The sequence below is a fragment of the Strigops habroptila genome, chromosome 14 (assembly GCF_004027225.2).
Source record: "Strigops habroptila isolate Jane chromosome 14, bStrHab1.2.pri, whole genome shotgun sequence".
Taxonomy (NCBI): Eukaryota; Metazoa; Chordata; class Aves; order Psittaciformes; family Psittacidae; genus Strigops; species Strigops habroptila.
The window spans coordinates 10,158,485-10,184,693 of record NC_044290.2 but is presented as its reverse complement, the minus strand read 5'-3'; the positions used below and the strand labels follow the sequence as shown (position 1 = coordinate 10,184,693).

General features: G+C 52.1%; 3 protein-coding genes across 7 annotated transcripts in view; 2 read left to right on the top strand and 1 right to left on the bottom strand.

Moving 5' to 3' along the window:
• The first annotated feature begins 48 nt into the window (after positions 1 to 48).
• WIPI1 (WD repeat domain, phosphoinositide interacting 1) lies at positions 49 to 21,587 on the top strand. 2 transcript variants are annotated; one of them, XR_003994416.1, is made up of 13 exons: positions 49 to 197; positions 2,212 to 2,294; positions 3,846 to 4,015; positions 7,483 to 7,579; positions 11,269 to 11,366; positions 12,370 to 12,462; positions 12,783 to 12,853; positions 13,743 to 13,850; positions 14,240 to 14,404; positions 14,577 to 14,684; positions 15,890 to 16,011; positions 16,717 to 18,349; positions 21,061 to 21,587. XR_003994416.1 is itself a non-coding variant. In XM_030506593.1 (13 exons), exons 1-13 carry the CDS (start codon positions 127 to 129, stop codon positions 21,106 to 21,108), a joined length of 1,335 nt encoding a protein of 444 aa, XP_030362453.1. In that variant the 5' UTR covers positions 49 to 126; the 3' UTR covers positions 21,109 to 21,587. The 2 variants fall into 2 exon arrangements, 1 of the variants encoding a protein (XP_030362453.1); XM_030506593.1 differs by having other exon boundaries at positions 16,717 to 16,817.
• Positions 21,339 to 26,209, bottom strand: part of ARSG (arylsulfatase G) — a 37,198-nt gene continuing 32,327 nt past the window's right edge. For all 4 annotated transcript variants that reach the window (XM_030506591.1, XM_030506590.1, XM_030506589.1 and 1 more), the window contains exons 11-12: positions 23,116 to 23,206; positions 21,339 to 22,818 (exon numbers count right to left, since the gene is read on the bottom strand). In XM_030506591.1, coding sequence (XP_030362451.1) covers positions 22,481 to 22,818; positions 23,116 to 23,206 — 429 coding nt within the window. In that variant the 3' untranslated portion in view covers positions 21,339 to 22,480. The remainder of the gene's footprint in view (positions 22,819 to 23,115; positions 23,207 to 26,209) is intronic.
• The window catches only part of SLC16A6 (solute carrier family 16 member 6), a 28,488-nt gene continuing 27,776 nt past the window's right edge, over positions 25,498 to 26,209 (top strand). The window contains exon 1 of the mRNA XM_030506587.1: positions 25,498 to 25,508. The gene's annotated coding sequence lies outside the window, so the exon portion shown is untranslated. The remainder of the gene's footprint in view (positions 25,509 to 26,209) is intronic.

Genomic DNA, 26,209 nt, shown 5'->3' with positions numbered 1-26,209 from the left:
GCTCCTTGCTGATAGGTTTATTTATGAGTCTATCTGTAGGGCGAGGGCCAATGGGAGGCGGCACCGCCCCTGCGCGCCGCGGAGCGGGCCAGGGGCCGGAGCGGGCCGAGCCGCCGCGCCCGCTCCATGGAGGCCGCGGCCGAGGCCCCGGGGGCGCCCGCGGCGCTCAGCTGCTTCTCCTACAACCAGGACTGCACGTAAGCGGGGCGGGGGGGGACGGGGTGGGCGACGGCAGCGCGACGGCGAGCGGGCCGGAAGAGCCCGGAGGGGGGCCGGTCCCTCGGGGAGCGATCCTTACAGGGACCCCCCCTAACCCCATCCACGGGTCCGGCTCCGCGGGGTCCCGTACGAGGCTCTTCACAGCGCAAACGGGGCCCTGCGCGATCACACGGCCCCGCCGGGCTCTGCCCTGCGGCTCTCGGGACACGTCCTCAGGTTCCCCCCCCCGCCCCGTTCGGTCTCTGGGAGGCAGCAAATGCCGAGGGAGCGCCGGGATTTCCCTCCCTAGCAGCTCGGGAGCGTCGGAGAAGGGGCTTTCTCCGAGGGCTTTGTCTGCTGACCCGAGCTATGGCCACTTTGGAGGTGGCAGAGTCACCGAGAGCCTCCTGGTGAGCAGCCTGTGCCCTGGCATGGCCCCATCACAGAATGGGTTGAAGGGACCTTAAAGCTCACCCAGTTCCAACCCCCTGCCCCGGGCAGGGACACCTTCCACTAGAGCAGGTTGCTCCAAGCCCCTGTGTCCAACCTGGCCTTGAACACTGCCAGGGATGGGGCAGCCACAACCAGGGATGGAGCATTCCCAAATGCTCACAGATTCCATCACCTCAGACAGAGGGTTCCGTCAGAGCCTCTCACCATTCCTAACCTGTGGTTTACCTGCTTCAAAGCCAATCATTTAAAAGCCATCTCCAAATGGTACGACAAACATCCTGAAGCAGCAAGACACGCACACACAGTGGCAGTCATAGCCCAGAGCAGCCCAGATCATGGGGTACAAGATAAGAACCACAGACACCAGGCTCACACCTGGAATACTGTTACCTTTGCAGCACTGCTTTGCATTTACTGTGTCTAAACAGAGTGCATTGACAGGTGGTGTACTGCTGGTCACCACAAACCCTGTGCATCAGGGCACTGGGCAGGTCTTAAATCAGCATTAAGACCTAGATGTTGCTGCTTACTGTATCTGGAACTGAACAGAGCCAGTGCTTGGCATGACTGTGTCTCATACTACATGCCTGCACCCACTGCTCTTAGAGAGAGCAAATCTTCCATAGTCCTCACAAGTCAGTGTCATGGAGATAGATCAGCTCCTGGCTTAGGAAACAGCCCCTTTATATCCCAAGCATCCCATCTGCAGCCTTTCAGGTTATGATGCACTTATTTGTTCCTCTAGCAGCTGCAGTACAATATGAATGGGTGATAGCTTGCCATCTCACAGGGATACTTGCCTTCTGTAGGCTGCAGTAGCCTCAGATGGAAAGACAGAGGCCTGGGTTTGTTATTTTATATGCTCTAGATTGAGAGTGGAAACTGAAGTTGTGCTTTCACAGATGTCACTGCAGGAATCACTTCCCCTGGGTCATGGTTTAATCCCAGCCAGCAGCTAAGCCCCAAGCAGTTGCTCACTCACTCCCTTCCAGTGCAGTGGGGGAGAGAACCAAAAGGGTAAAAGTGAGAAAACTCATGGGCTGAGATAAAGACAGTTTAACAGAGAAAGCAAAAGCCTTGCACGTGAGCAAAGGAAAAGAGGGAATCCATCCACCACTTCCCGTTGGCAGGCAGGTGTTCAGCCATCCCAGGCAAGCAGGGCTCCGTCACACCTAACAGGGAGACAAACAGCATCCCTTTAAACATCCCTTCTTTCTCTTCCCCCAATTTATATGCTGAGCATATAAATATGGTGTGGGATATCCCTGGGGTCAGCTGTCCTGGATGTGTCCTCTCCTAATTCCCTGTGCACCCCCAGCCTCCTCACTGGTGGGGTGAGGAGCAGGAAGGCCTTGACTCTGTGTAAGCGCTGCTCAGCTGTAACTAAGACATCCCTGTGTTATCAGCACTGCTTCCAGCACAAAACACCATTCCATACAAGCTAATCTGGAAGATTAACTCTATCCCAGTCAGAGCCAGCACACCCTACCTGCAGGGGCTCTTGCTATTACCTGGAGGCCTCAAGATCTGAACTAGCAGGTTTTTGTCTTGTCTTTGCAGCTCCCTGGCAATTGGAACCACAACTGGATACAGGCTTTTCTCTTTAAGCTCTGTGGAACAACTGGACCAGGTCCATGAAAGCAGTAAGTGCTCTGTTTCAGTATTGGCTGACAGACTTTACCTGTATGACTGCACTTGAGCCTGCCTCGAGGGGGTGATTCTGCTCAGAGAGCTGTTTCTGCTGAAACATCTCAGGAGATGAACAGCTCTGGTTACTGCCCTGTGCACAGCAGCCTTTAGAGTGAGCTACAGCCTTGGAGAAGCTTCTGAACATTCAGTAGTAATTAAAACTTGTGGGAGTCCTTTAACTCTGTTATAGTCCAGCTTCTTTCTCACTGCTGCCGGTCTGACAGCAGCAGCTTGTCCTACAAACCAGCATTCAGAGGTAGTTTACCACTAGCGTGTTTCAGATACATGGACCGCAGACTCCCAACACAGATGCTGGATGACTTGCAGGTTTTTAGTCCAGCGTGGTATTTACTGGATGTTTTTAACAGGTTTCCCATGTAAGAAGGTCATTCTCAGCAGGCTTTCAGCTGTGCTCGGAGCAGCATGCAGTGCACTTCACAGCCCAAAACAAGTCAGCCCTCAGGGAGCACATACTCTAGTTCAGGCCATGGCCAGAAGTGTTTCAGCTGAGATGCACTAAAGATAAACCTCACAGCTGGGATATGCTGGTCTCTCCACTGGCTGTAGAAGGAGCCTCAGCAACCAGACATAACTGCATCATCTGGAGCAAAGCCCAGGCTCCTTTCCTCTTAGTCTCACAGGGTAGCTAAGCTGCTATGCAGCAGCAAGTCAGAGGCTTGTATTCAAAAGTATTTATGAGTTTGGACTGCCCCCGAGTCAGGCCAAAAGAAACCAGATCCATGCTGCTGACACACTGAAGGTGATGGGTTGGGATACAAACATTGTTGTGGAGCACTCCTTGTGCCTCTGATGCAGCACAGCCCAAGCACTAAGCACTATTACAAGGCTACCTTCACTAAAATATCATAGCCCCTGATGATTTAGGTGCAGGCCCACCAGGACCATTGTAATGGTGCCTTCTCAGCACAACAGGAACCATCCCAAACATAGTCTCTGCAAGACATACCACACCACCATCACCACAGCCATACTAGAGCTCTCTGGAGACCACAATGCTAGTAACAGGGAGGGCTTAAACACACCAGCCTTCCCTAAGGAAGCCAGGAGAAACAAGATTTCACACAGAATAAACAGGGAGTTACACACTGTTTGTTCCTTACCTCACTAAGCCCCAGCTTGCTCACCCACTCCAGGAAAGTCCCTGACCAAGCTCGGTGAGCTCCTCCTTTTTATATCCCCTTCCCAAGCATTAACTGCAGCTGGAGGACCCAGGGATTAGCCTCAGCTGGAGAGCCCTGCCCAGGAGAGGCACAACAGCACTGTCAGGGGGCTGGCTTAAGCTTTGCCTTAGGGGAAGGTTCATTAACCCCTTCCTGCTCTGACCTAAATGCTTTGTGCCAGGTATGAGAAATCTGTAACAAAAGCAGATGTTGAACACCTCAGCACTGAACATTCCAACCCAAATCCCTCTTAATTTGAGTCTTACACAAGTCAAACCCACCATAAGCCAAGCTAAAGCTTCTTGCTTTCCCTTCTGTGCCCAGATGAAATCCCAGATGTTTACATCGTGGAGCGTCTGTTCTCCAGCAGCCTTGTGGTTGTGGTCAGTCATGCCAAGCCACAGCAAATGAATGTGTACCACTTCAAGAAAGGGACAGAGATCTGCAACTACAGCTATTCCAGTAACATACTGTCCATCCGGCTGAACCGTCAGGTAAGAGCCTGAGCAAAGGGGTTAGCCAGAGTTGTTGTCACACTCTGGCTCTTTGCTGCTGTTGACTTTCCATCTGGAACCCCACTGCCCAGCACAGCAGCAGCCTGGTTAGGTTTGCATGGAGACTGAAGTGGGACAGAGGGGTTTGTCCTCTCCTGCCAGCTCTCCTTCAGGCTCACTGACCTGACGGAGGAGCAGGATGCTGTGGATGTCATCTGCTGCCTCTGTTTGCTGCAGTAAAATGAAGCAAAGTCCCTGTTTTCACAGCAGTCACACAAAGGCTTTTTGTTGTCTGCCTTTTTGCCCATTCAGCACACAGCTCTGCCAAAAACACACCTTTTCATCCTCCTCCCTCCCTCGGATCCCACATCCTGACTGCAGGCCCACCTCTGCCATCTTGGTTACAAATGAGACCTTCAAAGTTGGTAACAAAACCCAGGAGTGACTTGAACTCTGTGCATGAGGCAAAAGGCTGGTTTTCAAGTACTGCAACAGCCTTGGTTTATTTTTAAAGGTATAGAAAACATTCAGACCGCTTAGAAGGTGACTTTCAGAGTGTTATTCTCTGAACTGACACAGCCTCATGCAGCCCTGAGCCCTTTTGGAGGCCTTTAAGTCATCTTTTCTTTTTGTCCGTAATTATTTTGAAAGTATATGCCATGAGAAGCAGAGGACATTTTACAATGAAGAAATAAGCAGTCTCTGTAATTGTATATAATCAGCCTCTCTTCAGTTAGCAACAGAGAGTCCTGCAGTGAGGCTCTCCCATAAGGAAACTCTGGGTTGAGTTTCCAGTAAAGCTCTGTTTGACCAGAAGTTCCTGTACTACAATTAAATCTGCCCTAAATTGATTTTTTTCACTTAAACTTACAATGGAGCTGGCAAAATACGGACTTCCTTTGAATTGCAGATAGATGTATATGTGTAAAAATAAACTGGGAGGTTCTGCTCTAGGAGATCAGTGTGAGAATAAGTTCAGGCTTTTCCCTGTGTGCTGCTCTGGAGATTGCCTGAAGATGATGCACAGGCCCAGCCCTGCGTCCGTGTTCCTTGGCTGCTTTATGAGCTTGGATTCCAATCCTGGCTGAGCTCATCCTCCAGCTGCAACACAGACACACCTGGAGAGAGCTGGAAATGCTGCACTTACTGGGGTAGATAGAAGAGGAATCACTGTTCCAGTCTATGATCGAGATCTAAACTGGAGGCAGCCAGGTTCTGCATGTGCTGGGACATTTGAACCCCATGCCTGGGCTTTTATACTTCATTAGAAGCCCATAGAAGGCCAAATCCCACACAAGGCATTAACAGAGGAAGATGGTGGCAAATAAAACAGGGACGGGTCTCAAACAAATGGTGCATGTTTCAATTCGATCTCCCTGTGAAAATGTCCTCGTTGTGCAAACAAGCAAGCAAGTCCCTCGGTTGTTGCTGATCCATGGGAATTCTTCGCTCCAAGCTCTATCGTAACTCTTAAGTGTGTTAAGGTAGATCATGATTTGTCTCAAGGTGGTGAACAAAGCTGTGCTTTGTGACCAGTGAGAAGCTCTCCTGTAACCTCCCTGGGTTTTCCTTCACTGCTGAAGCCCTGCTGAGCTCTTTGGGGATGTTTGATCTGGCTGTTTCCATCCCAAGTGCATTTAAGTCCTCAACATACAACTCAGTAATCTCACCTGATTCGTGTCAAACTCAAGTACTAAAGAAAAACACTGATGGGCAGTAACATTCTGTACAAGACACGGAGCCTTGTAGCAGCCTTGTGTAGCAATCACAGCACCAGGCACCTTCTCTAAGGCCCCATCTGTGTGCACAGCAAGGACAGAACCCATTCCTCATCTCAGCAGGGTTCGCAGTGGTGTTAGCATGGGCTAAGGAGGCAGAGAACCAGCCCTCTCCAACTCATGGTGAGCTTGTCCAGGCCTCCTTCTCCTGTTCACCTCCTGCCCCCATCACTTTCCTGGATTTTGGCCCTGTTGGTGCCAGCATTTCTTGCTGCAGCTCTGGCTTTGCCATCATCTGGAACCCTCCTTTCACCTGTACATCAACAGCAGCACATTTGCAGTTCTGGGAAAGCTCATGGTGGCTTTGCTGAATTCAGCTGTATAAATATTCCTCTCGGTCTCTGCTAGCAAGTTGATGGCTGTTATTGTAGAAAAGGCAAAGTCTTCCTGGAAATGCAAAATGGCCCTGACACAGCCCCAGATGCTGTGGTTAGCAGGAATAGAAGTGGGAAAGAGTTTGATCCGAGAGTAATGGTGGAGCAAAGCAAAGATTTTCTAATGTGGGTGTTTCAAGTTAGTGACTAAGCTCCACATTTAGATACTAAATAAGTGGCCGTATTTCTAAAGAGGTGGAGGCTTCCTGGATATGGATTCGGGTGCTCCAGCTTCAGGAGCCTGGATGGAGTGTAGCCTTCCATTTGTATTGGGAGGTTTTCAGTGCTTCTGGACGCTTGGCACTAATACAGGTGGAGCTGTGCACTCGCTGGACTTAGAAAGCACAACCTTTCAGCCAGATCCAAAGCCTGGTCCCAAAAAAAGCCTCTGTGCCAAATGCCTCCGTGGTAACACGTATTGATCTGGACCAAGCTGAGACACGGAGCTGAGCGGTCACGCAGATGGTGGCCCAGTGCTAAGGTTACAGCATTAGGTTTCCTTTTTCCTCTGTGCCTTTCCTCCCCAGCGCTTGGCAGCTCCTCTCTTAGCGGCTGCCTCTTGGCTGGGTGCATGTTCCTGAAGAGTGCAGCAGAAAAGGTACAAGCAGATGAACTTGGAAATCCCCTGCCCATCTGCCAAGATGGTGTAAACGTGACTGTCCCCGAACAGACCTTTCCCAGCCCAGTTTTTGTGCTGTTCTGCAGGCACACAAAGCAGAGCCTCACCTGCTGATGCCAAATGGGAAGAGAAACATTGATGTGCTGCACAGATGCGTTAGGTCTAGCGGCAGTGGGGCTAACAGCAGCATCACCTAAGTGTTTGCTCTCAAATCAGGAGAAAGGGGTACATAGTCTCATCTGCAGGCAGGCAGGATTGGCAGCCCCTCTGCTGCCAGGTCTTTATGAGCAAAAAGCTATTTGCTGTGAAAAGAACTGCAAAGAAAAGCTGGGGTAGGAATAGATGGCAATCAAGGCCCATGGTGGGTAGAACCCTGATGCATTCTCCTGTTCTGGGGTTTGGGGATGTTGAAGATCAGCTCTTACAGTAGCAGAGAAGTCGTGATGTGTTACCTGCTTTCTAAAGCAAGACCAGATGCAGCAGCTCTCAAAAGCAGAGTCATCCAAAATCAAAGGTTGCCCAGTTAGAGGGGACGGAGGAGCAGAAGAGATGATGTTTCTGTTACATTCCAGTGCATGAGAAATTCCTTTTGAGTTCTGAGGGCGAAGGTTTGGGTTCGTAAACTGTGGGAGCAGCAGACAGAGGCACCGTGCCCATGCTGCTGAGGTTCTGTGCATGTCCCTTTTGTCCTTGCAGAGGCTGGTGGTTTGCCTGGAAGAGTCAATTTACATCCACAACATTAAGGATATGAAGCTTTTGAAGACTATTCTGGATACACCTCCAAATACAACAGGTAAGAGTGAGAGAACTGTGTGAAAGGGATTGATCAGCTCTGTAGGAGCTTTGTAGAGCCACAACACTCCTGTTAGAATTTAAACCAGCCTTTGCCTTGTGTATCCTAAGTCAGCATTGGGGAGCCAGAAATGCAGGGAGGCAGCCAGCTGGGCTTGGGAGAGCAGAACAGAGGGGTTTGTTCTGTCCTGATCAAAACCCTGCTCTGTCCAGAGCACCAGATGCAGTAAAGCAGAGCAGAAGTTGTCAGCACGGTTTGACTTCACCTCCCAGGTTCGCTCCCTTCCTGTCCTCATGTGAGATGTCCATGCAGCTCACAGCTTCCCACAGCATGCCTTTATTTTCAGTCACAAGCAGGAAACTAAGGAAACCAGGACCACAAGTTTCCCATCACATACAGCACAACTTAAAATTCTCCCTCTGGAGCTCCCTGCCCTTCCTTCATCATGTCCTGCGTCAGCGTCCCACGGTGTTCCCACTATCCGGCCCCGCTTTCCCGCGCTGCCGGAGTGAGTCAGCTCTGCAGCATCACACCGTGCTGCAGAGCTCCACGCTCCCTGCAGGCCTGTGGTTAACCCAGGTTCTCTTTTGGCCATGGACATGCACTGCTCTGCTACGGTAGAAAGCTCCTTGTTGTGGTTACTTTGGGGTCAGCTCCCAAAGCGATTAGAGCTGTGAAGATCATCTGGGGCACAACACGCAGCTAATTCCCTGCCAGGGAGTCCTCAGGAGCCTGGGCTGCCACTTGATATTATAGAATTATAGAATGGTTTGGGTTGGAAAGGACCTTAAGATCATCTAGTTCCAACCCCTTGCCATGGGCAGGGACACCTCACCCTTGGACCATGTCACCCATGGCTCTGTCCAACCTGGCTTTGAACTCTGCAAGGGATGGGGCATGTATCCCATAGACACTGCAAACGCACAGGGCAGGGCAGGTGGCTGCAGAATACATTCTCTGTGTGCAGCGTAGGGTGAATCCGGCTTTCCTGCTCGTGGGAGAGGAGCTATTTTTAGCCATGGAGAGGGAATGTTGGCCGAGCGCCTGCGGCAGCGCTGTGATATCCCGGCCGGTCGCAGGCTGCAGCATCGGTTCACGGGTGGTTGGTGGGGAAGCTGCTGATGTGATGCTCATGCCTGGCTTTCAAGAGACGCTCTTCTGGCGGCTCCCCTGACCTACTTCAGGCCTCAGCAGATGGCTTCTCCGTGTGGATTAAACATGCTAAACACTGCAAATATAATTAGAGTTGAAAACCTGCCTGAGGAAGCCCAGCCTGGCAGCGAGGGCAGGGGTCCCCACGCCTGAAGTGGGGATGAATGATCCGGTCATGGTTTCAGAGCAGCAGCAATCAGCTCACCGGGCAGGACAGCAGATCACAGGGCTTCATACAGGGCTCAATTGTTTAAAATCCTTTTGCTGCAGCATCTGTCACTGAAATGAGCTCGGTGACAAGTGCCATGCGTGCTCCCTTTGTCCCTGGATCAACTGCTTTGATCCCAAGCCTGACCCTGAGGAGAGTGTGTCCCGGGGGCTGAGGCAGCCCAGTCTTACCACTCCTTGTACAATCCCTTTTGGAGTGGGGATCTGTGCTGGGGGGTGTAGGAGCACACACGAAGTGTGCCACCCCCCAGGTGTGTGCCCTGGGCACGACAATGCCAGCACAGGGAGGACCAGGACTTTGGACACCCACCAACCAGTCACGGTGAGATCTCAGGCTGTTCCTGGCCAGGATCTGGCTCCTGGTCCAGCCGCCTCCAAACAGGAGAGGAAGATGCCCACAGTACCGAGCCTTTTGGTTTTCAAGTGTGCTCGAGCATGTTGGTTTTCATATGGCTCATGTCAGGGGCAGGATTTACACTGAGGAGGTCACAGTGCTCGTGGTGACACGTGTGCCATGACGGCAGCTTTGGAAACCACCTCATGTGGCTCTCCCCAAAGCCCCAGATGTGCCTGGACCTGCCTGGGGGCAAGGCAAGGCTTCTCTGACAGGTACCTTGTTTCCCTGCTGCTGGAGGAGGTGATGTGGCACTCTGAGAGGTGCCATCCTGAGCAGCACCAGCCTGCCTCCTCCCTCCTGAGCCCGCCACTGCACCCACTGATCCTTGTCAGGGCTGTGAGAGCAGAGGAGCATCTTCAAAGGCTGTCGTGTCCTTTGTGCTCCTTGTTCTGTGTGTCTCCCCGGGGTCAGCCCAGTACACTCACATCTGTGTTTTCCCCTGGCCTGGTTTCCCGTCGGCCTCTCCCAGCCAGGCGGGCGCAGAGGGAGCGGGTGACTCACAGCAGCCGCTCAGAGCCTGCTTTGTTCAGCCTGAGCATTCCCTAGATCCAATGCTTAGAGAAAGGGCTCTGCTGATCCCCCCGGGGCTGCCTGGGCCGGGGGAACACCATCCTGCACAGATGGGATGCTCATCACGAGCAAAGTCTCTGATCTGTCGTTGCCTTCCTCCTATCCCTCCCTCTTCGGGTGCCTTTCATTTGCCTGCACTTTGCTGCTGAACCTCTTCTCCCCTGCGCACGCTGTCCCTGGCATGATGTAAAAGCCTCTGACTGATCGGGAGTGGATCCCAGGGCCCACGGCCCATCCAAAGCTCCGTTGCGGTCTCTTTGTTTAGTTACAAACAATGACCTAAAATGAGAGCTTCAGACTTATCCTTCCCCGCTGCTGGGCCGGGGCCAGGGCTGTGAACTGACATGACGGGTTGCGTGGTCCGTGTGTGAGTCTGTGCACAAACGTGCAGCATTCAGGTCTCCTGCTTTGAGGAACGTGGCAGCAGCCCCAGCAGCCTTTAACCCCGCGGCTTCCTCCGCACGTGGGATGAGGTGGGGATCAGGAAGCTCAGGTCGTGCTGAAGGATTTGGGAGGACTGGGAGCACGCGGATGTGGTGCAGGAAGCACGGGAGGCTCGCTTCTGTATGTGACAGGATTCACAGGGATGGGTCCTCAGCCAGCGGCACAAATGGGAGGCAGGAAGAGATGTTCTTTTCCAAGGTCACCTGGGGGGCAGGCGGATGGACATACTCGCACACAGAGCCATCCATCCCTCCCTGGCTCATCCTGCAATTCCTGCTCACTTTGAAAGGGGTGTTTGGGAACCTTTATGCTCACGTTGGCATAAACCCAGATGGCTGTTATGGGGAAGAACTCCCCCTGTGCTTAAAATTTAACTACGTTCAAGTTCCTCGTCAGCCGGAAACTCCCTGCATAACTGTGGCATTTGTTTGGTCTCTCTCTGCTTCCCTTTTCCGTTCAGAGAAAAAGGAAACAGCCCCATGGCCACTTCTTTGCATGCCAGGCTTCATGTGCCAACCTTCATACCGGGGCTGTGCCCATGCTGCGTTGCTCATCTGACCCAGCACATACACCCTGTGCACATCTGGAGGTGTCCAGATGTGCCTGGACAGTTGCCCTGCGCCCTTGCTGTGTTTCATGCCCCTATTCCTGCCTTCTCAAAGGAGATAGTTAAGGGTGAGAAGCCTCAAAGCAGGCTTCAGAGCGGGAGGGTTTGGGGAGGAGGGAGCCGTACTGTCCCATGCCAGCAGGTGTCCCCACGGCCGAGGCATTGCCAGCGCCCTGCGCCCGGTGCCAGACGCTGTCCCAAAATGAGACAGAGCCTGAGCCCCCCGCGGGGTCCATGGCCGCGTTTCTGCCTTCCCAAACGAGCTCAGCCGTGTCCCTCTCGCCGTGCCAGGTCTGTGTGCTCTCTCCATCAACCACGCCAACTCCTACTTGGCTTATCCCGGCAGCGCGACCAGCGGAGAGATCGCGCTTTACGACGGAAATAGTTTGGTAAGTGCGAAGCTCGCCCTTATGGATACGGGCAGGGACTGAAAACAAACAGAACCACAGCAAAGCCAACGGGGCCTTTGGGAAGGATGAATAAATCCACTCCGCCGAGCTAGACTGCAAGGGAATTGCCCAGGGAGGCACATTCCCCTTGCTTGGATGCCGTGCGAAGCAGACAGCTTCTCTGAGATCAGGACATCCATCTCCCACTATGGGATATTCAGGGAAACGTGACCCATTACCCCGCAGCCTGAAGCTGCTGCCAGGCTGACACAGGGGTTCCTATTGGGGGTTCCTATAGGAAGCATATCCCACAGAGGGGATGTGACCAGGGTAGCTCAGGGAGGTCGGAGCTGCTCCATGCGCAGCCACAGGCTGGAAGAGATGCCAGACCCGAAGTCACGGAGAGGGCAAGGTATCCAAAGCCCCTTCAGGAAGCCTGTCCCTGGCTGGAAGCAGGGTCATGATTATCTGCTGTTTATGCCAGGGCTTTGGATTACATAAGGCTGTGGCTCTGTACGTGCAGCGGGAGCTGAGGATCTGCAGCAGGGGAGGAGCAGAGCACAAGGGGAAAACACACTGCTGCTGCTGTGAGAGGTGCTAGCGAGGGCCTGGGCTCCCTGCAGGCACCAGGGTGGTGTCGCTGCAGCAGGATCTGCTGTAGAGCACAGGGATCTGCAGGGAAGGTGGCTCTGTCTCTGCACAAAAACATGCCACGCTTCAGGGAGGGCTCAGTTGTGATCCTGCAGCTTTGAGAGCTAGGGAGCTGAGACCCGTGCCCATGAAGTGAGCTTTCTGTGACCACAGTGCCCATGCTGGGCAGGGAGTGAGGACAAGGTAGAGCAGAGATAAGAAATGCTGAAGATGATGAAGGGATGCCATGAGCACGATGTGATCCCGTGAATCCATATCAGCAGGCCTGGATAAGGTGTGAGGCAGGGAACGCCCTTACACAGTCCAAGGACCAATGTGTCTCTTTGCACTCACGTTATCTTGTGCCCTACAGAAAACAGCCTGCACCATTCCTGCCCATGATGGGCCTCTGGCTGCTCTCGCCTTCAACTCCACTGGCTCGAAGCTGGCAAGTGCCTCTGAGAAAGTGAGTAAGCACCACTGCAAGCACCCTCCCTGCGTGCTCTGTGAGCTCTGCCCATGGCTGGCAGCGGGGTCCCAGACAGCTCCGGGGCATCAGCTGCCTGCAGCATGGAGAGCAGGACCTCTGATCTGCCTGTCCTTAAACACAGGAGAGGCACTAAATGGACTCTGACTTGTACAAGTCGCGTGTATCAGGTTCAGGTTGACCCTGGCTGGCAAACAGGAGGGGCCTTTGCACATCCCGAGTTTCCTGGGTGTGTCAGGGAAAGGGCTCCCACTCTTTGCCCTGCTCCTGCATGATCTTTCCCTTTGCATGTTTTGCAGGGCACAGTCATTCGTGTGTTTTCCATTCCTGGGGGGCAAAAGCTCTATGAATTCCGGCGAGGGATGAAAAGGTCAGTTCATTCTTCTGTCAGTGACAAGTACACAGAGGGCTCCCGGAGCAGAAACGTAAACAGAAGGACAGGGCAACGTCAGATCCTGGTGGCTTTGGCATCTTTTGCAGAAGGAAAACAAGAGTGAACGTATCAGATAGACATGCCATTGTGCCAGACCCAGCTGCCTCCGGCAAGTTGAGTGGTTCAGTTCAGTGTGTCGCAGAACAGGGCGACGGCAGAGAACAGAGGTAGATTCAGTCCATTCACTCTGTCCTTGCTTGTTTCTTACTTGAAATAATGAAGTCCCCAAAGTTATTAGCCCGACTCTTACTCTCGCAAAGGAGGGGCTGTGAAGCTGCTAAGTCATTTGTGCAGAGCCCAAGTCTCAGTGGTGGGAATGGGCTGTGGCTGCCCTTCTGCTGGCTCCCGCAGATATATTCAGTAGCTCAATTCCCAACTTTTCCCTCTTCCCCATCCCTGTGGTTTTACACCCACTTCTGCAAGTACAGAAACTGCCATGACCAAGACACCCTGGCATTGCTGAACCTGCTCAGGCGATGCTGTATGTATCCCACTATCCAGCGCTTTGGATATCCTCCCTGGCCTTTGCAGTACCAGAAGCTTGAGCTGCTGTAGTAAGGCTGGCATGGATGTTCACTCCACAGACAGCTGTGAGCAGGCACATTTCCACCTCTCTGGCTGCTTGGCACTAGCTCGAAGCTAATCGCAGCTCTGCTGAGCAAAGGGAGTAGGGAAATGCTAGTCAGTCAGCCCACAGGCAGGCAGGGTGCTCTTCACTGTATATGGGGCTCCTTCCTCCCCATCCTCTTCTCTGTGAGCAAAACAGAGTGGTTCCCCTTGAAAAGTATAAAATGAAGTGACCAGTCCTGTCTTTGCTTGGCCTTAGGTATGTGAACATCAGCTCTCTGGTGTTCAGCATGGATTCCCAGTTCCTCTGTGCTTCCAGCAACACGGAGACCGTGCACATCTTTAAACTGGAGCATCTCACTGACAGGTGAGGGGGTTAGATTGGCTTAACCTGCCTGCCCAGGGGGGTCTCTGCTGCAGAGGTCTCCCTTTACAGAGCTGCATTTCCTCACCACATACTCTCCATGAGCAATACCAGCTGCCAACTCTTTGGCTTTGTGTCCTGAGGGATTCACTCCTTGGAAAAGCTACACACTGCATTCCCGCCGTCAGCCTCTCCAGGCCCGCTCTGGATTTATTACTGCCTCTGTCCCCTGCCTCCTTCCTGTGTATCCAGCCAGGCCGGTGCACAGTGTGTGCAGGTGCTCCAAAGCAAGCCATCGCATAGCCAAGATCAGGATCATTTTGCACGTTCCTGGTCTGTTTTGTCACACTGATTGTGGTAACCCCACTGATGCTGCTTTGTGACCCCCTCAGCCGGCCAGAAGAGCCTCCAACCTGGAGCGGTTACATGGGAAAGATGTTCCAGGCTGCCACCAACTACCTCCCTGCTCAGGTATCGGGCATGATGAACCAGGATCGAGCCTTTGCCACTGTCCGCCTGAACGTCTCCGGACAAAGGAACATCTGTGCCCTCTCCACGTATGTATTGACATCTGCATCCCTCTGCCTGTGAGCAAACACAGCTATCTCTGCAGAACACCACCAGTGTGCCCCTTATCTTGTACCCTGCCTGCAGAGCACGCAGCGAGGCGGGGTGTGTATGTGTGTGTGAGGCCAGAGGTGTTTGGGCTCATGGTGCTTTCCTCATCAGGATTCAGAAGCTGCCTCGACTGTTGGTGACTACGTCAGATGGACATCTCTGTATCTATAACCTGGACCCACAAGATGGAGGGGAGTGTGTCTTAATTAAGAAACACAGGTAACTAGCTATACCTCTGGACACATCTGATAGAGATATCTGATACATATCTTTTAACAAATCAAGGGAGATTCCACAGAAAGCACAAAATGGATCTGGAGCGAGAACATTAGAACTTTGTGACTTTAGCTTCCTGATCCAACAGAGGTGGGTGAGAACCACATCAGCAGGCATGGATGTGGGGCTTCCTGCAGAAGAAACCAGAGCCATCTCAGATCCCTAGGCAGTTGTGGGACATCTCAGCTTTGGTGGCAGAGGTGGGCAGGCTGTGCCTTAAGAGATGCCTTCAGCAGCAGAGCACTGACCGCTATGGTAGCAGGGGAGCAGAGCGCCTTTTCCTGCCCTGACCTTGGGGGTAGGATGGTGTGGAGCGAGGCTGGGAGCTTCCATGAAGGAAACCCCATGGAGATGCACGCTGCAGGCACGCAGTGCCAGAGCAGAGCCTTCCCCGTGCTGCTCCGTTTGGATGCAAATTCCATTAAGCATGTAACCCCACACACACACATCTGGGCTACTTGGCTCCAGATGTGAAGCCTTTGGAGTGGGCTGGGATGGAACATGTGCTGTAAGCCGGGAGGTGGCTGACAGCCAGGAAAATGCCAGCAGCTTTTGGGAAAGCCACAAAACAAAAGCACTTCAAAGCTGCGCTGTCCAGCGCGCTCCGGCCGCCCTCAACACCCCTGACGCCCGTCCCGGAGCGGCCCAACGGAGCTGGCGGGCCAGCTTTGTCATGTGGGTTCCTCTGAGCATCAGAGGACTGAAAAGGGCCCTTGGGTCATGAGTTACGTTACATCATACTATATCTCTGCTCAAACGCCGTCCAAAACTAGCCAGGGCTGCTTTTCCCATCTAGTCCGCTCCTGTTGGAAGCCTTCTGGAGCCCCCTCTGTGATCAGAAACACTGTTTGCCTTTGTAACCTAAAGCTTTTGTGGTCAATCTGTTCCCTTCTATTCTCCTGCCAGCATTGTCCTCTAGCTGAAGTAGTGCCTTCCCTATCTTCTGCTTCCCCCCTGCTTCACTTGTAGACACAATGCTCTCCTCCTCGGCAGTACTGTTAGGGCTGCAGGCAGTGCCTCGATGCAGTGATGTGGATGGGTGATGTGCTTCAAGGAGATGTGGGTGCGTGGGCTTGTCTCAGCCGGTGCTGGGAGAGGAGTGGTTTGGGTCAGAACTAACTCTTCTCCCCTCTCTTCCTCCTTTACAGTCTCCTTGGCTCAGGAAAGAGGGAGGAGAACAAAGAAAACGACCTTCAGCCTCCGTTACCTCAATCTTATGCAGCAACTGTAGCCAGACAAAGTACAGTGCCTTCAACTTCAACTGTGCCAGGTAAGCATCCACCTAGGGCAAAGTGGAAAAGTCTCCCAGCATCCAAGGCTTCAACTGGAAACACCACTTGTGCAATGCAGAGTGGGACAGGACTCTGTGGAGCTCACTGGGTTCATCCCCTGCCCCAAAACCAGGCCAGACGTTTTCTGCTCTGCTTCCCGGGACCCCTTGCCAGCACTTCTGCTCCTTGTGCAGAGCTGGACCACAAGCAGGCCCGCCAGCAGAGCAGTAACCACATCCGAGCTTCACAGTTTGTCAGCAGCAGCTGCTGCCAGGCTGGTTTCCAGGAGCTGAAACTGTGGCTGGAGAAGTCAGATCTCGCTATTTTTGTTCAGCATTCCCAAACCTGTTAACATCTTACCCTAATGAACCTGGCACTAAATGGTTGCAGAAGACTGGGTGACTATCTCATTACATTCCCAAGTCTAAAGGTCCACATATAGATGTGGATCTTCCTCTGGAATTGGTGCTTACATTCATGGTGGAGGAGGAAAGCTGCTGCACCCGGAGCTAGCTATGTAGTCCACTCCCTCATGTGCAGTGTCGATGGAGATACCTCTCTCTTCCGCAGTGCCCAGGAGCTCTGCCAAAAAGCCAGAGGAAGCAGCTCTGTGCTAGAAAGGTGATAACACAGTGTCTCTGCTGTTTGTTTCCAACCTCCTTTCATCCACCCATCCGTATCCTTTTGTATTTCTACTTGCACAGGTTATTCAGAGGACGGCGGTGCCCTGCGAGGAGAGGTTATCCCAGAGCATGAGTTTGCGACTGGACCAGTGTGTCTTGATGACGAGAATGAGTTTCCTCCTGTGAGCATTCGGAACCCTTAAAACTGCAATTCATGCTAAGAAGAATTAACCTCTTACAGAAGAGATACCTTGTCCCAGCTCACTGTGAAGCCTAAAATAACTAATGAAGTTATAGGGACAGTGCCAGGAAAATTACACCCCACTAAATGGCAGCTGGGGATGGGGCAGAGATGATTAAACCTAATAACTAGAGATGGATCTGAACGAACTCATTGAATGAAGTGCAGATGCAGAATGAAGTTCAGATCCAGATCTAACCTTTGTGCCTTGTGCAGATTTCCAGGATTACCAGGAGTAGCTTTCATTTGAGCAATACCATCCTTTAGAAATAAAAACTTAATACTCCCTGTTGCATTCACAGTCAGTTGGGTTAGTTTATGGAATGCAACTGGAAGAACATACCTGAACCTCACCAGTCTCTGCATGTCCGAGCTAACTGAAAAAGAAACTCCTTTTCCAAGGACAATGGTGAAAGGCCTAACAGAGTTTTAAACTCCTTTATGATTTTTATATGGCACTTTCTTAGTTACCATTGAGACAAGATACTGGCTTTTAAAAATCTAACTTAAGCCTGGCAGTGTCTTTCCAGTTCCTTTTCCTCGTTGTGTTAAGTATTGAACCCCTGTTGGTACCGTGCTATGATCTGGTTGTAATCAGTGGTGTCTTCATACTAGTAATGCATTAATACAGCAGAATACTGTAATGGATTTCAAGTTGTAGACTTGGCAGAGTTTTGAATCCCTTTTACTCTGTCTTTCCATATCCTGCTGGGGAGTTTTGCCTAAAAAGGAGGAAGTAAAAACTTTATCAGGATCCCAGGATTTGTTCCATAGGCTGAGGCTGACCTCTGTGAGGCACTTTGCTGTTAACTGATGCAAAGTGTAACTTAGATAAAAAGTGAATCCCTTTGAAACAGCACTATCTAAATCCAAGGTTAAGTTTCTTAACCTTAGACCAGTTCTCTGTTGTAACCTGTAACATAACCTGCTGCAAACTGAGAACAGGAGTTTTCTAGTTGTCCAACTCCATTACCCAAGAAGGGTATATAAAATGTCTCCCCCTTCTTGTTCCTTCTTCCTCCTCCTTGTTTTCTCCTTGTCTCCTCCTTCCTTGTTGTGGAGGAGAAGGTGGTGGCCCAGGCCCCTGGAAGGAGCAGCAGGGCCAGAGAGAAATCCTTTGCTTCCTTCTGATAAACCTGCTCTTGACCAGGTGGTTTAGGGACACACAAGTGCCAGCACGCAGGAATCACGCTGCTCCTGAATGAGCCTCCCTGCTGGGGTTAAGCTGTATAAAAGCAGCCCCAAACCCCTGCTGTGCAACAGCAGGTACTTTCTAAACGAACTTTGATCTCTCAGAGCCCCGTGCTGTAGTGAACCTGAGCGAGCAGCTCAGATCCGCAGTGCTGGGGAGGAGATGGTGTGGGAGGGAAGGCGCTTTCCAGAAATACTCCGTGAGCTGGTGACTTAGCAATTGGAGCTTCCCGATGAAGCCTCTGCAGCCGGGACTCGGGCTTTGCCCCTCTCTTGCTGACGGTAATGTCTCTTGCCTTGGTTTACCAGGCAGTGCGGCGCGGGCTCCCGCTGCTTTGGTGCGCACGGGTTGTTGGTCAGGATGTTTTGATGCTCTGAATTTCACTGAACTTTGCTGTTTTCTCAGTGCTGAGATATTTGGTCTCAATGAGGCGTTCCAGGGGGGTTTCAGGCATCGGTCACTTCAGTGTGGAGAAGGAGGGAGAGAAAACCTGACCTTATCCAACAAAAATGTTTTGACAGCGTTGTGCTTTGCGGAAACATGGGAAGGGTTCTGTTTGTTTTCCAGTGTGCAACAAAAAAGACATTTAAAAACCTCAAAACTTGTGACAAAATGGAATATTCGCCCGCAGCCCACGCCACGAGGATGGCTTTGAACTTAAGACATACTTCTGGAGAAACAGCAGTGCTCAGACCCAGCAGTTCCTCTCCATTTTGAAACCTCTTGCCTTCCCTTGACCTCAAGCGAGACTTTAGAGGCTCAGCTGTTCACAGTGAGGAAAAGCAGCTTCAATCTAACATCAAATCTGTTGCTGATTGTCAGAAACTCCCTCTTCATTAAACAGATCAGAGAAGAGATGAGAAGTCCAAGGAGGGCTCATAAAAAGTGGCCTCAACCAGAGCAGATGTGGATGTTGCTACTGATGGTGCCGGCACTGCTGAGGATCCTGCGGCAGGAGCTTGAACACGTTCAGCTACATCTCTTGCTTGCATTGATGGGGTGGATTAAGCACTTCGAGGTCCACTGTTGGTCTCACACAGAAAGGACTCGGGTGTCATTGAGCAGGTCAGCAGGCTGAGGCCTCGGGTGAGGAGAAGGCAGCTCTGTGGGATGGGAAGAGCAAACCCAGCTCTGGGTGTTTCCTGGTTACCTGCCCGAGCAGCTCCCACTTCCCTGAGGGTTGATCAGTGTTGGTGAGGTTTCCAGTGGTGTCAGGACCTGTTGGTGTGTGCTTTGGGGCCAGGCAGGGCACTGCTTGGCCAGCCCCACTTTGGGGAGCCACCACAGTGGTCCTCCCCACCAAGGCATAGCCAGAACAGTGTTGGGGTAGTGCTGTGAGGTTTGACACGAGGAATCCTACAGGATTCAGCAAGCAGGATGGCCTGTGTGGACCTGAGGAATGGAACCAGGAGATCTTAAAACTTCTGGAATTCAATAGGAAAGGTGATTTCTTCCAGCAGAATGCTCCGTGCTCTTCCAGGCATACATGATCCATCCTGCACTTGGCTGCACGCTGAAGCTTGTCAGCTTGGGGAGCAGAGGTGATGTGAAGGCTTCATCAGGAGAACCATTTCATTAAGTCAGGCTGGATTGCACTCAGCGGGCAGCTCTTCAAAGACAGCTTCTCCTCACTGATACACAGCCTTTAAAAGCATCTCTTCTACATCAATTACTGGCTACCTCCAGGACTGTTTGGGCAGCCTGCCTGTGCTGCCAGAGGATGCTGCTGCAGAGGGTGGAATGAAACCCCCACAGCAGTGCAGCTCCCACTGACGCCTGCTCCTAGGAAGGATGTAGAGGAGCACGAGCTCCAGCAGCCCATCCAGCCCATCAGTGCCCCAGCGTGGGGTCCGCACACATCCCACTGCTGCAAACCACTCAATACAAGTGACCAGGCTGCAGATGCATCTTTGGCTCCCTGGGACCAGTGTTTGCCCAAGTTCTTCCTTGCTCCTTGCTGGATGGTGTTTCTGTTGCACCATCATTAGTGATTTTAAGTGATCTTTTCAGCAGCTGGCTGTTAGCAGAGGAAAGGCCATTTATTTTGCAGTGAAGCTCTACTAGTAATCGTGTTTCACAGGGGATGAGCAAGTTTGGCAGAACCTGACTGGCCTCTTCTTCCTCACAGCAGCCTCTCTGGTACTAGACAGGCATTTTGGCAGCTGGGGCTTGCAGGATTAAACTCATCAGTGGGATATATGCAATCCAGTGCCAATGCTTGTGCCTCAAAACCAGGCAAGTGATGGTCCTGAAGCCCATGGAGAGACGGATCCCAGGAGAAGGAGCTGGCACAGACCCTCCTATAGCTGGGGCTGTGGGGCTCCCATCGCACCGCTGCAGGATGCAGGTCATGTCCAGGATGGAGCTGATAAAGAGGAGATCTGTGCCTTGGTTAGTGGTTAGTGTCCACCAGAAGCAGGGGCTCATCTCATCCAGGGTCTCCAGCCTCATCCTATGGCATTAGTGGCTGATGTGAAGTGGTTCAGGGTCCTCGCTGCTGCCTGTTCTTCATGCGCCTGCTTTGCTCTTTCTCTCAGAGGCTTTGCTGATACTTGGGCTGAGCTTCCCCTCACCTGATCCCGTCTAACCTGTTGGTGTTTAACTGTGGGCTCCATCTGGAGACCCCGGAGAGATGCGGAGATGCACAGCACACACCTTTCCCCTCCCACCATGCCACGAGCTGAGCTTTAGGGGACGAATTAGGAAGGCAAAAGGACTTGACCCCAGTAACTGATGTCCTGCAAGCGCTCAGCCCAGTGCCAGCTAGAGGCGAGACACACTTATCACCAAGCCAGATGGTTCCTGTTCCCAGGACTGTAAATTTGGGGAGGGGGAGAGTAAATAAATAAAACCACCCACAAATCCGCCTTTGAATGGAAAGTAAAACACGACAGGACATCCCCCCCCCCTTCTCCTCCCATGTGTGTAAACCCAACTTGAAACAAACCCTGTTGCTGGGAAAAGTAAGGCCGCTCTGTTTTGATTTTGGTAGATAATCTTGTGCCGTGGAGGTCAGCCGGGCAAAGCGAAGAGGTCATGATGAGAAGCAAACATCCGCGCTTAGGACAGCTGATGGGAAGCGCGTTGGAAAAGCCGGGAATGTGGAGGAACAGATTTGGGAGTCCCCAAGACGAGAACAAATAAGTAAAACCCAAGGTGGGCCACTGCTTTTTTCCTATAGTAAGTGAATACCTGGCCCCTGGTTTCAGTTCCTGTCTGGGGGGGTGTCTCTGTACTGTATGCACATCGCTATATTTAACAAACCATATGTTAGAGCCACAGTGTAAATGCTAATTTAATCAGATTTGTACGTAACCAGGATTTTATATACCCATTTGTCCCTTTTCTAATTTATGCTGGTTTATGTGTATAAATGTACTTAGAGGAAGATATATTGAACTTATGTCTTTGTACAGTATATACATACTATTTTACCCAGGCAAAGTATTTTTGCAGTGACATTAGAGATGCCATTTGCTATGTTGAAAGACAGAATAAAGTCACGCTCTGTCCCTTGCAGCTCCTGCTGTTCTTTGTGGGGCCCTAAAGATGTCAGTCTCGATTAAGTGCTGCGAGTGGAGAGTGGGTTTGGGGGGCTGGTGGTGGATGCTGCTCCCACACAAAGCCAAGTCCACACCAGTCCATGGCTTGTCCAAAGAGAGATCTGGGTATGTAAATCAGAGCCCAAAATTGCTTCAGAAAACCCTCACTCAGCTGCTGAGAAGTCCCAGGGGTTTCTTAGGTTTCAGTTGCACCTTTGATTTTGCCTTTGCATCTGCCCAGAATAGCCTTTTAAGAGCTGCTTCACCCCATCTGCACCCCTGGCATTGCCCATGAGGAGGGTGACACTAAGGGGAGCCCAGGACCCTCTTCTGTTACAGCTGGGTCTTTAAGATAACCTCATTAGTGAACCTCACTTGCTGGGGCAGGTGCTCCATTTCCCAGAGCACTCACCTTGTGCCCGCCAGGAATCTTCTCTCTTCAGCCAATGGACTTCAGTGTCTCAGCACCAAAAGGGAGAGGACGTTGTGCTCCCACCAGCCGCTCCTGTAAGGTCCATTCTAGAGGAAGGCCAAGCAAATATCCCAGAGGAGTTCTCTCCCAAATCCATCTTTCACAGAAGGTGGTTTAAATCCAAGACCTGGCTCTTTCTCACCTAAAGAGCCCTACAAAAAGCCTGTCTCTGTCCATGTGCCGAGAGCCACGAGGTCTTTGAGTGCCCTAATCTGATGTGGGGACAGTCCTGCTCTGTGTGCTCACACAGACCCACAACTCACCTCCCTGCTTCATCACACAGAGCAAAGGGGACCACAGCCTCATCCCTCCCAGTGGCCAACCTCCAGCCTGGAGCCACAACAGTGCCGTTCACAGAAACCAGGCTCAGGAGAGGAGCAGCCAGAGCAATCATTCACTCAGAGACACAGAAGTCGCGTTGTTCTTCTCTCCATGTGATGGTCCCTCACGGCTCTGTGAGCCCCGGGTGCGTGGCATCGACAGGCCACGTGCTGCGGGTCACAGCAGGGCGTCACGGCCGGGTCTTTGGAGTAATCTGCAACCGAGATGTTGTCTGTTGCAATGTCCTCCAGAGCCTGGGCGTAAGCCCTGCTGATTGCAGGCAGCACCTCCTGGTACTCTCTGGATGCCACGTCCAAAGGCTCCTGCTCCTGGATATCACGATCCAGATTGAAAATGAGGGGTGGCTGGTGATGCTCAGCTGGCCCAATGCTCCCATCGCAAGCCATTGCTCCTCCTAGGGAGGAAATGAGAGGATAACACTGAGTCCCACACTGCCCAGGGATCACCTCGGTGTTCCTCTATCTGTGATGGCCCAGTCCCACCATGTCCCAGCTTCGGGAGCCTGGCTCTTGCTGCTAGTCCGAGAGTGCTCCTGAAGCCAACAAAGCCATCGTGCAGACACAGGTGAACACATATTTACTTCTCACTGGGTTTGCTCTTTCTTGAATTAACCTGAGTTGGTTTTTACCTGTGAACCACGAATTCCACAAGCTTTTTCCCAGACTTTATGACCAATAAAAGGCCCCAGTACCTGTGGTATAAAAGGCCTTGTACTGAGCCAGCCGCAGCGCCTCTATCCCACCATCCTTCCCAGCTGCCCCACTGTTGGGATGGAGCAGGACCTGAAGAAAGAACAGAAAAGGGCCCATCAGCCCATTGCAGAGTGAAAACTGCTCTGTGAGACCCGCTCCCTCCCCAGACAACATCCCATCCCATCCATGCACACATTTAGACACCATTTAGCCCCTGGACTGTGAGTAACCAACTGAGATTTGGTTGCTGAAGGGTGAGGGAACAGCAGAAGGGCACTGGGAAACAGCAGCATCTCCCTGTGCCAACCTGTCCCTGCACACAGGACACCCCGAATTCACCTCCTCAGACCAATTCTACTGCAAGAAAGTGATCACAAAGGTGTGGGAGCTTTCAGCAGCACAGGGCAGGGTATTTCGGAGCCGGGATGTTCTCTGTGTCACCCACCACTGCCCCAAGCCAAGGAGACACCCATCTCCTCGGTGCTCACAGCTCAGTTAATTGCAGGGACATCTAAGGGAGCCAGATCCCTGCCTGGGGCCAGCAGCAAGCCCCAAGCTGAGGGTGAGCTCATGCGACGGGTAGGTGAGGTGCTGGAACATCGCTCCCGGTCCATCATCCCACCGCTGACTCACCCCGCTGTGCGAGCGCTCCCTTCCCTAACAACAGCCACCCCGGCGCAGGGAATGGGGCTGAGGAGGAAGGGGAGAAGAAGGGAAGGGTGGGTCGAATCCCTCCCTTTCGGTATTTAGGACACTTGATCCGCGCAGGACGACTGCTTTGGCACAGGGGAGCGAGAAGACAAGTGAGCTGGACAGTTCGGCGGGCTCCTCCGTCAGATAGTATCTGCTGCGGAGCCAATGGCTTCATTGAGGGGTGAGTCACTTGAGGTTTCCTCCCTGGGAATTGAGTTTAAAAGTGATTCAAGAAATTTCCACTGTGCTAAAAATCAGAAACATCTGCTGCAGTTGGAGGGGCCAAGCTCAGGAACAGCGTGAGCAGCGCAGAGATGCCTTAGCAGGTGCCCGGCATGTCCATAGCATCATAGAACCATAGAATGGTTCAGGTTGAAGGGACCTTAAAGCTCATCCAGTTCCAATCCCCTGCCAGGGGCAGGGACACCTTCCACTAGAGCAGGTTGCTCCAAGCCCCTGTGTCCAACCTGGCCTTGAACACTGCCAGGGATGGGGCAGCCACAGCTTCTCTGGGCACCCTGTGCCAGCGCCTCAGCACCCTCACAGGGAAGAGCTTCTCCCTTATATCTAACCTGAAGTTCCCCTGTTTAAGTTTAAACCCATCGCCCCTTGTCCGATCACCCTGGGGGGCTGGTTGGTACCTCCCCAAGACATGCCAGGATTCAGCACAGGAGGTGATTTCTGAACGCTTTCTGCTTCCTCTATCACCTTCTGTTGCAAAGTAAATTAACCACAAAAATCACCTTTTGGAATTTGGATTAAAAATCATGATTTAGGGTTAAAAAATAAGGCTGTAAAGTGGAGGAGGTGGTGCAGCGCAAGCTGCAAGGGAAAACCTTGCTACACAGTCCCCTTACACTGACACTCCTTGGTTGGAATAAACCAGCTCAAAGCAGAAATCAGCAAATATTCAAGGGCCCATGAAGGTACCAGGAACTGAACCAATCCTTCTGCTTCCAGCCCTAAAGCTGTGCCTGCACCTTTAGCAGCACAGCTGGGACGCTGCCATCCCGGTGTAAAGGCACTTAAACCTCCTTCACCACCACCAAGCACGTTCCTAAACCTGCCTCACAAAGCCCCACGCTAAGAAAATCTATTCTAATTTACAGCATAATTAAGGAGCTGGTTTCGATTGAGCCCTTTCAAGGAACATTCCCAGGTCTGTAACACTTCTATTGATCCCTGACTTTGTTATTTTAACAGAAAGAAACATAGAAAAGGGGGGAAAAAGGCCTTTTCTCCCCAGAAAACTACTGTCTGAGCTCTGGGCTGTTTAAACACACCCCTCCACCATGAAGCTCATGGAAAGAGCTTATTTGTGTGACATGTGTACCCTTGACACGTTCCGGGATGTTTGTTTTCACTGCAAACAGCCTTGCTCAGAACAGGACCTCGGTGTCACCCCAGCCCCATCACAGGCTGCGCCGGTGCGGGGCAAGCAGGGACACTGAGCAAGGTTACACTGGTTTATCCCAAGGGACCCCAGTTAGGGAAGAGGCTGTTGGGTGGTGGGATGAGCAATGGAGCTGCTTTTGGGAGGATCTGTGACAAGGAAAACCCTGTAACGCCAAAGGGGGGGCTGCTACCAGTGCTCACAAGTGGAGATGAAAGGCAGGGAAGGGAGGGAACAGGGACACGCACTTGCTTCCAATCACCCCATGAGGATGGAGCTGGTGGGTGCTCTGTGTGTGTCCCCAAGGTTGGATCCATCCCATCCCTGGATCCATCTGCTGGGGATGCTCATGCTACAGGCAATGGCAGGAACAACCCAGCTGTGCCCACTGGCCCCCAGCCCCACAGGGGTTAATTCACCCCTCATTGTAGCATAAATTCATTCCTTGGTCTGAAACACGCTGGAATGGCTGGCACAGGCTCGTATCCCTTTGCCCTGACACCCAGCAAACTATTTCTCCCAGCAAACCACCATTCCCAACAAACCATCACTCCCAGCAAACCATTATTCCCAGCAAAACCCCCATCCCGGCACCACATGGGCACTAAAAGAGGGTTAATGGTGAGGAGTATGAGGAGCACAGCGGAGCTCGCTGGCCGCATCCCATCCACTTCCCTGCTTTCCCTCACGGTTCAACAGAGGGTTCCATAAATACGAAACAAATACCAAACCCCTGATGGACACAGAAAGCAAATCCAGGACCCCCGCTGGGAGCTGGCTCGTGGTGCTCGCAGGAAGGTGGACTTGAAAAGCAAACTCAGGCTTTATCTATGGGGCTGCTGTTAAAGTCACTTCTTTTTTTACCCGTTTTCTTTTGGTTCTGCACCAATTTTGTGCCACCCTGACAGAAGAGCATCACCACTTGCTCTGCTGTCAGCAGCTCCTGTTGTATGGACAGAGAGATGGAGGGTACAAGGCGTGCTGCACTACATCATCAGTGATAACAA